The sequence below is a fragment of the Alosa alosa genome, chromosome 16 (assembly GCF_017589495.1).
Source record: "Alosa alosa isolate M-15738 ecotype Scorff River chromosome 16, AALO_Geno_1.1, whole genome shotgun sequence".
Classification (NCBI taxonomy): Eukaryota; Metazoa; Chordata; class Actinopteri; order Clupeiformes; family Clupeidae; genus Alosa; species Alosa alosa.
The window spans coordinates 17,102,753-17,112,619 of NC_063204.1; the positions used below are offsets into that span (position 1 = coordinate 17,102,753).

A 9,867-nucleotide genomic window follows, 5' to 3' on the forward strand; every position below is an offset into this window, starting at 1 on the left:
GAGCCATTGTTTCATCCTTCACAGATGAAAATCTCAGTTTACAGGCTGTCGAAACAAAAGGTAGTAGTTGTATTGAATGTGACTTGATTTTTAATCTGCATGGTTTTGCAACAGAATTGTGAGCGTTAATGAGGAACCCTCACTGTTTCTCTGCCCATATTTCCAAGTGTGTGCTATTGTGTTGAACTTTTGATTTTTAGCTTTGAGCATGTAGCTTGTGTGTCTAACCTAGTTAGCTTACAATTGTAATGATGGTGATAATTGTAATATTTGGTCATTGCATACAAGCATGGCCCTAATGAATAAAATGCTTTCCCTAATAAGGAATTCTGATATGATATGGCCTCTGGTTGGTAGCTAGTGTTTTTGCATTGATTGTTAGGAAGTGTGAAGTGTTTAGTGAAGGCATGTTCTCAGAGTTGATTTGGACACTTTTATTTCTGAGTGTCATATTTAGTTTTTAGTTTAGCTGTAGCCATTTCCTTTTAGAGCATGCCATGTATGCAGTAAAGAAGCTATTGAGTTGGAGTGCTGCCTGGAACGATAAGTTTTTTTTTTTTGTTGAGATTTTGCTCTTAGGTTGAGGGCTTGATCAATTGTACAAATAAGAAGATACCTAGGCACTCATCAAGTGAAAAAAGTATAAATGCCTTTATTTCATGGGCAGAATAATATTAAAAAACACTTGGACGTGTTTCGGCTCAAAAGCTCAAAAAACATCAATATGAGTGGGTGAACAGGTGTGAGACATTAGATCATCAATAAACTTTTTTCACTTGATGAGTGCCTAGGTATCTTCTTATTTTTACACATGCCAAGTTCAAGTTCAAGTAAGTTGATAGCTGTGAAATCAGTCTTTCCTTGTTCTCAGAACGTTTGAACAAAAAATCTTGGACGTAAACTAAAGTCGGCACTCAAGGAACAGCTGAGGATAATTCATGAGAAGATTGAAGCAAAAAAGATTGCTAAGATGGCACTGGCTGAAGTGCGCACTATACTGGCCCAAGAGGAAGAGGAAAGGCAGGCAGTTCGAGCCTTGGAGCTGAAGAGACAGGAAGCTGCTCAGAGAGAGAAGGAAGAGGCAGAAGCCAAGCTTCAAGAGGAAAAGGAGAGAAAGGAAAAAGAGGAACGAGAGAAGGAAGCAAAGAGAGTGGAAGAGATCAGAATAAAAGAGAAAGCAGAGAAGGAAAAAGTAGAAAGGAGTAGGGTAGCCAAGGAAGAAGCAGAAAGAGAGAGGGCAGAAAAAGAAAGACAAGAAAAAGAGAAGGCTGAGAAGGAAAAGTTGGAAAGGGAAAGGCTTGCCAAGGAGAAGGCAGATAAAGAGAGAGCAGAGAATGAAAGGTTAGCAAAAGAAAAGGCTGAGAATGAGAGGTTAGCAAAACAAAAAGAGGAAAAGGAAAGAGCGGAGAACGAAAGAGTAGCTAAAGAGAGAGCAGAGAAAGAAAACCTAGCTAAGGAGCAAGCAGAGAAAGAGAGACTGGCTAAAGAAAAAGCAGAGAAAGAGAGGCTAGCAAAGGAGAGAGCTGAAAAAGAACAGCTAGCCAAAGAGCAAGCAGACAAAGAGAGAATAGCCAAAGAGAAAGCTGAGAAAGAAAGGCTATCTAAAGAAAAAGCAGAGAAAGAGAGACTAACAAAAGACCAGGCAGAGAAAGAACGACTTGCTAAGGAGAAGGCAGAGAAAGAGAGACTAGCTAAGGAGCAAGCAGAGAAAGAACGACTTGCTAAGGAGAAGGCAGAGAAAGAGAGGCTAGCCAAAGAGAGAGTAGAGAAAGAGCGACTTGCAAAGGAGCAGGCAGAGAAAGAGAAGCTAGCTAAGGAGAAAGCTGAAAAGGAACGGCTAGCTAAAGAGCAGACAGAGAAAGAACGACTTGCTAAGGAGAAAGCAGAGAAAGAGAGACTAGCTAAGGAGCAAGCAGAGAAAGAACGACTTGCTAAGGAGAAGGCAGAGAAAGAGAGGCTAGCCAAAGAGAGAGTAGAGAAAGAGCGACTTGCAAAGGAGCAGGCAGAGAAAGAGAAGCTAGCTAAGGAGAAAGCTGAAAAGGAACGGCTAGCTAAAGAGCAGGCAGAGAAAGAACGCCTTGCTAAGGAGAAGGCAGAGAAAGAGAGGCTAGCCAAAGAGAGAGTAGAGAAAGAACGACTTGCAAAGGAGCAGGCAGAGAAAGAGAAGCTAGCTAAGGAGAAAGCTGAAAAGGAACGGCTAGCCAAAGAGCAAGCAGAGAAAGAAAGGCTAGTCAAAGAGAAAGCTGAGAAAGAGAGACTGGCTAAAGAGCAGGCAGAGAAAGAACGCCTTGCTAAGGAGAAGGCAGAGAAAGAAAGGCTAGCTAAGGAGCAAGCAGAGAAAGAACGCCTTGCTAAGGAGAAGGCAGAGAAAGAAAAACTGGCGAAAGAGCGAGCAGAGAAAGAAAGGCTAGTTAAGGAGAAGGCAGAGACGGAAAAACAAGCCAAGGAGCAGGCAGAGAAAGAGACACGTGAGAAAGACAAGGCAGACAAAGACAAGACAGAGATGACTACAAAAGAAAAGAAGGAAAAAGAAAAGTCAGAAAAGGTTGACACAGAAAAGGAGAAAAAAGGCAAACTTGACAGAAATAAGGATAAGGATAACGAAGGAGGTGGAAACAGGGAAAAAAGTGCAAAGGAAGAGAGGATTTCTGTACGGGATCTCCTCAAGTCATCCAAGAAGTCTGGAAACAAAAAATAGCCCTGCACCTGGGAGAACTGTGAATCTATCAGTCTGAAATAAAAGCAGACTTAAGTGAAATTGAGCGTTGAATTGGGCCAAGGGTCATGCCTTCAAACCTGACAATGGCATAGTCAAATGCTGTGATTCAGAGATCAGCGCTGACTCTTCAACTGTTCTTTTCTCAGAAGGATTTTATTTTGGTAGTACAGTGCCAATGGGAAGTAATCCTTTACCTTCTCTTTTCTGTCCTTCACTCTTCTTGTAAAAAATCCCATCTATCTCTACACATCTCATTTTTCTCATGTAACATTCTATCATTTTTTTTCAACCCTAAGTGCGTACAAGAGGTTGGTACCATGGACCCATCAACCTTGAATGACTATCAAAATGATAAGAATTTTGTTGCGATATTAACATGAGCTTGACATTGTGACCATCCATTTATCTATTGACGTGGTGGTGCATTAGTCTGGCAGCTGTATTTCATCAATTGTCTCATTACTTACTGACATATTTGTGGAATCAAATGTAGTTTAATTGACCATATGGGTTTGAATGAAAAAGTATTTTTGAAGAAGTTAGCATGCCCATTTGTTAATGTTGGTGGCTAGCTACCTGGTTAACAGCTGTTATCTAATTTAAATTGAAATGTGAGCATTTGCTCTTTTACAGCTCAAGTCAACTGAATATTATTTTTCTCCATTACCTGAGATATGTTAATTAGGTTTAGTGGTTAGTGTGCATCTGCTGTGTGTATTGACTAGTATTTTGCTAGTAAGGTCATTTCTGCAGCATTATATCTGCATAAAATAAGGTTATTTGGAATTGTAAGAGTGTTGTTGTCTCTGCAAACAGGTGAACCCTATTTTTGTAGAAAAAACAATTGAGTGTTTTTTCACTGCGATATTGTACAATGTACAAGAAGTTAGACAGCTGTAAAATATTTGGTTATGACTTAAATAGGCAACATATGCCCAAAGAGATCTGTCAACGTTTCATTTTTTTTGTTCATTTTTCCTTCCTTTTTGATAAATGATAACTGAATTTATGTTGAGCTCTTCTGTGTATCCAGAGCACTATTCCCTCGCCATAGGAAATCCCTTTGTAATTAAAGAATAATGACATGAAAGATGTCAATCTAGTGAGAGTGTTGGTGTTGATATGATGATGTGTTATGGTGATTAATGACTTATCTCAGGGCATCCTGTTGCAAAACATTACAGACAAGATTTCTTTTGCTTGCAATGCAGAAGGGCAAATATCCTACTCAAGTTCCTCTGATGCCACATGAACAGACACTATAATGCATTCATAGAAACAACACCATGTTTTTGATGAAATCAACTAAATTGATTCTTTATTAATGTGAAGGTACATAATAGCAGTTATCATAGTTATTGCACCATGTAAAAATAACATACAGGTTATAGGTCTTTATCCACAACTCAAATCAGATGAATCATTATAGTACATAACACCAGGCATGTGGTATAAACAGGAAAGGAATCATTGTTCTTATACAACACCTTGTATTCTCAGACTATGGTGTAAAATTATGAAAATGGAGGAAACAGTTAGCCTGACATGGCCAAACTCAATTCTATTCAGTCTGGTACTGCACCATTAGGATGTGATTATGGGGCATGTTTCAACCTTTGCACACAAGTGGATCGACCAAACCGTTCAGAGTAACAAAATATGTAAATCCTGTTTTTAGTAATTGTGCTGTCAATATCTTATGTAACAGATGTGATGGCGAAATCTCTAGCTTCCCTAGCAACAGCCTTTTTGTTGTAAACAAAATCAACCAAAGCATGCTCAGGTGACTGATATGAATGAATAGGCACTGTTGTTCATCTGTCAATCATCATATAAAGCCCACCCTCAGACGATCTGATTGGTGCTCACAGCTCTCATACGGGGCATGGAGCAAGTCCAGACCGAATTTCCCAACCTCAAATTTTGTGGTTGTTCGGTCTAGCTTCCAGGCTAAGGAACAGTTTGAGGTGACTATAAACACAGACTTATGACTTGAATTGTATGAAACAATCATTATTTATTTTCACTGATTACCGGTTTGCAAATGGAGACTACAGTAACCTTGCTGTCCCACTCATTACATGACATATGATAATAAAACATTACTTAAAATATGAAAATCCCTTGAAGTCCGCCGTTTTTGCAGATTATATAATACCTCAGATTTCAGTTTTAAGATGATAATATACCTAATTGATTATAAAGTGTAATTATTTTGATATGGTATTGACATTTATACTTCATGGTACCAAATTGGCAGGTCTATTTGAGATTGCCTAACCGCTCAGGAAGGTATGTACTGTACAGTCTGTAGTTGTTGCTATTGGAGTCAAAGTTAGTATAGAAAAGTCATGTGCCATTCAAAGTGATGGTGCTTGCTCTTCATCTCGAAAACATTACTGTGATAACAACATTACAGAAAGTACACTGATTAGTTTTTTATTGAGATTGAGATCTATTTTTTAAATGATCCATTTGTGCTTCAGCAATTTATTTCCCCTTCATTCTCTATCCCCTTACATGCCTTCATGTTCACTCTCTGTCTCTGCCTCTTTCTCTCTGTATGTGTCTTTGTATCTGACAATAAAGAAATGTGTGTTGACATTGTATGTAGATTGTGCTTTTTGCTTTTAATTACACGACACTCACAATAATCATCCACAAACAGGTTTGAAAGAGAAGCCAGTTGCCAGAGAAACACCCCCACATACACCAGTAACAGGTAATGTATAGATATATTTTTGTCCCCAGACCAATAGTTTTTATATGGGTATTGGAGTCATATGGGCACATCAGTTTCACCTGACATTTGCCAGCATGAAAGACAATATACAGTAAATCTAAAAGAAAGGTGAGTAGTAATTATCATGAACTATCTGTCAAAATAAGCCCCGCCCCTGAAACGTCATAAATCACGTCATAACCACGCCTCCTTGTTATGCAAATTAGCCACGTGGTTGTCACCACGTGTTGTTTGTTATTGTTATTGTTTTGTGAGTCATGTGACAGTCATGTGACTGGTGTCAAACCCCTGGGCAGCCATATTGGATGTAAAGTCATGTGACAGTCATGTGTCTGGTGTCAAACAATGCCAGGCCCCCTTGGCATCCATATTGGATGTAGTGTCATGTGACTGATGTCAAACCCCTGGGCGGCCATATTGGCCCCCAAACCCACATGTGTGTTTTGTGGATAAAGGGGGATCAGATAAACTTTGTAAGAGTTGTATATGTTTAGTGGTAAATGGGTGTAAATACAAAGTGTGCTGCTAGGATGGCCGAGTGGTTAAGGCGTTGGACTTCAGATCAAATGGATGTTTGTGTCCTCGTGGGTTCAACCCCCACTCCTAGCAACTATATTAATGGCTGAGAGTAGTATGAAGTTTGAAGTCCTAGAGATGTTGAGAGATATGGATTAAAAAATAATTTTAAAAAAAAAGTTTAAATTGGTTACCATTTCGCTAGGCGCTTTGGTTAAAAAGGTGTCAGCCAAATCCCATGTACTGTAATTTTTATAACTAGAATCATGGGGTCGTGTGTGTGTGTGTGTGTGTGACCAAATGGGTCTATGCCTGGAGGAGGTGTTGGGCCCGGGCATGTCACTGTGTGTGATGTTTGAAGCCCCTTTCATGTGTCTTATCATATAGTTGGCTAGCCGGTGTCATACTGTTTAACTGATTACAAACACAGTGGTTAATTATGTATGTATGTATTGGGGGTCTAAGAAGCCCCCACACTTTGTAGAGGCGGTGTTGTGCCCAGACATGTCTCTGAGTTTATTGTTTGAAGCCCCTTACATGTGGCTCATCAAACAACAGGCTAGCCGGAGACGCACTGCTTAACTGATTACAAACACAGTGGTTAATTATGTATGTATGTATTGGGGTCTATGAACCCCTCACTTTGTAGAGGAGGTGTTGGGTCAGGATATGTCTCTGAGTGTATTGTTTGAGACCCCTATCATATGACTTGATATAGGCTGGACTATTCCATGATGCTGTGTAGCGACTGTCCATAGCAGGCTGTACAATATCCTTCCAAGAGTCCCTAAACATCACCCAATCTGCATCACAAAATGAAATGTGCGCCATGTCGCCTGAAAACGCCAAACTGAGATGTCAAAGCCGTATAGCTTCACACTGCGATCTTCCTTGTCAAAAACATAGCCTCCTATGCGCCCATCGTTCAACAACCATTGGTATTCCACGCCATCATTAGGTTTACTCAGAAAATTAACAAAAGTTTCAGGTCTCCTCCTTTGCGGTGCATAAGTCATTTCAGGATTCGATAGCTTAGCTAACAGGCGGAGTGTAATCCGCCTCTTTGATTTTGCCGATTCAATCATGTTAGCCATGGTAAGTTCTGTTCAAAATCACTGCTAACAATGATAGCTATACATCACCCACAGCTTTTATCATCCCAAATCCTAGAGACATGCCGGGCAAAACACACCCACTACAAAAGGCTTTATAGATAACCAGGTGTCTGCATACAGACGCCACTACTCTCATAAACAGATCTTTACAATGTTATCAGCACTAGTGTGTACGTAGGTAGTAGGCAGACCCCCACATGAAAGGGGGCTCAAACAACACACTCAGAGACATGCCCGACAAAGCCGCGGGCCTACTGGTTAGCACTTGTAACTTATAGCTAACACATTTTTTCAACCAGAACCTCTAACAACATGCTAAACAGGTTAACGGCTGTGCTCCAGAGGAAACTTTTGCTTCTCATTTGTATCCCTTCTGTTGCTAAGAGGCTAAATGGTGATTCTCTTTTAAGGATCATTTAAGTATTACTTTTGTCACAATTATTTCTCCTAATTTTGAGAAATAAAACAAGCAAAAGATGAGACACATAGCAATAAGACAAGTAGGAGTCACATAAGAGATATTAGTTTGAGAAGCAGGAGAAGTACAGGAGATCTCTTATATGTTTGAGTGTAGTCTCACTTTTACAACTTGTTTCTCCTTAGGAGAAATAATAGAGCAGATGGAGTCACATAAGAGATATTAGTTTGAGAAGCAGGAGAAATAATGAGATCTCATATATTTGAGTGTAGTCTCATTTACAACTTGTTTCTCCTTAGGAGAAATAATAGAGCAAATGAGGAGACATTGCAATGAGAAACTGTTGAGAAGTAGGAGTTACAATTGAGATATCAGTTTGAGGGTCAAAAATAGGGCACTCCATAGCATTTCAAACTTTTATTTTATAAAACAAAAGCAAAACAGTTGTGCTTTTTAAAATGGACTTTAAGCAAAGGGAGCTTGCACAGTTGCACTTTAAAATGGACTTCAAGCAATGGAAGCATGTTAATGCCTTGATATGTTCTTTTTAAAAATTGTGTATTCTTATTTTTATTTTTTTTGTGTGTGTGAGTGTGTATGTGAGTTATTTTTTAAAAGCTGCACAGAAACAAATTGCAATGTAACGGACCAACTGCACAATGACAATTTTAAGTCTATCTATAAATCATACAACATAGAGGAATTAACTAATAAACAATAACATAAACAAACTGAACTTGTGCCAAAGCGCCATACTGTGTACAATGGTGGATGAAAGCATGGGCTGGTCAATCTGCATCTTTTATCCTGGTGGTGGAACCAACCAAAGGGAGGAGGGAGAGAAGAGCAGAAAATAGAACATTGTTAGTTTGTGAGCCACTCAAAAATACAAAGTAAGACATTTGTTTGACCGCCTGCTTTCATAACTGTGGGAATTTTGATACAGCACAAAGATCAGACACACCTTATTAATCCACTTAAACACAGAATGGGGATGTGATAGCTACCACTACATTTGCTATATGTTGCCCAATTGAAAAACAGATTGTATTGATATATTTGTCAAGCTTAAACAAGTTTGTTGAATTCCCTCCACCTCATCTAGTGAGTAAACTGTATTGTCAGACTAGGATTAACCCCCATCCAGTTTACCACTAGGCAAAACTGTTTTGGTTGGACTAAGCCTATTCAGTGTAAAAAAATGGGCATCTGAAAATAGTTTAGTTCAGAGTCCTGATGTCAAAAAGTAATTTGGGCAATTTTTTTTGTCATCTGGGGAGCTGGCTCTATAGTCAGAGCGATAACAACTAAATGCAGCTGCTGCCTTGTTTAGTTCTGATAGTGGGTTTCAACAGAACATTTCTCCTGTGATCAGTGAGGTTTAAGATGAGTATTGCTGAAACATGTCACACAGTCTCATTGAAGGGCAAATCTGGTGTAAACTGATTCAAAGCCTTGTTGTTCGAAATCACAGGCACTGTCCAAAGGACAAAGAACAATAAAATGTGTCATAACCTAACAAGTTATGGACAAGAAAGTAAAAGCTGACTCAATATGGCAAAAAGCCTTTTGGTATCTTCTTTCCATTACAGGGTTTCCCCAGGTTTGACCACCCCAAATAAGACTTTTTTAAGACCACTTACATGAAAATTAAGACCTACATCACACCCATTATGTGGTTGTAAAACACCAAGATCAAATCCATAATGACAATTAAAACAACACTTCCCCATGATGTGCTGTCCCTCTCCTTTCGACTGATTATGTTGATTCATTGCTGCCGGTGCGAAAACCCAAAGTATTTTTTTAAGATATCCTAAGAAATTAGACGTGTAGTTGCCACATACTCAAAATTATTGTTTCGATATCGATACCACATCAAGAATTGCGATTTCTCGACATTCTTCGATAATTTTAAAAAATGTATTTGATTTGGGGGCCCAGACCACCTTGACATCATCAGTAATATTGAATATAGTGTTACATTATTCACACCAGTGGCATCCTAGATTCTGTTTGACTCTTTCCACAATAATACGAAAATTATGGCTTATTTCATATGTTTCTATTTCATATACCTTCGAATTCATATAAAGTGTACAGTTAATGTATAGTATTTTTTAATCTGCATAATTACTATTAATCTGCTTAATTGCTAAACATATTTAGTCATTTGAATACTTAATATTTATTTTAAACCATTACACCTAGGCAAATTTTAATGTGGTGTGTAGGCCTAGGGTGTAATTGAGGTTTGTCACTTTAAGAAATAATGCGGAGTAATTACTGTAGCCTCAGTCTCACGGTTTTAGGCTAGTGAATAATAGTTGCACATAATGCATATGATATGGATGCA

General features: G+C 38.8%; 2 protein-coding genes across 6 annotated transcripts in view; both read left to right on the forward strand.

Moving 5' to 3' along the window:
* Positions 1 to 9,867, forward strand: part of LOC125309260 (aspartyl/asparaginyl beta-hydroxylase-like) — a 40,544-nt gene that overhangs the window by 11,935 nt on the left and 18,742 nt on the right. For all 5 annotated transcript variants that reach the window (XM_048266049.1, XM_048266047.1, XM_048266048.1 and 2 more), the window contains exon 4: positions 5,388 to 5,441. In XM_048266049.1, coding sequence (XP_048122006.1) covers positions 5,388 to 5,441 — 54 coding nt within the window. The remainder of the gene's footprint in view (positions 1 to 5,387; positions 5,442 to 9,867) is intronic.
* On the forward strand, positions 25 to 5,321 carry LOC125309262 (uncharacterized abhydrolase domain-containing protein DDB_G0269086-like). The gene is made up of 2 exons (XM_048266053.1): positions 25 to 60; positions 872 to 5,321. Exon 2 carries the CDS (start codon positions 971 to 973, stop codon positions 2,696 to 2,698), a length of 1,728 nt encoding a protein of 575 aa, XP_048122010.1. The 5' UTR covers positions 25 to 60; positions 872 to 970; the 3' UTR covers positions 2,699 to 5,321.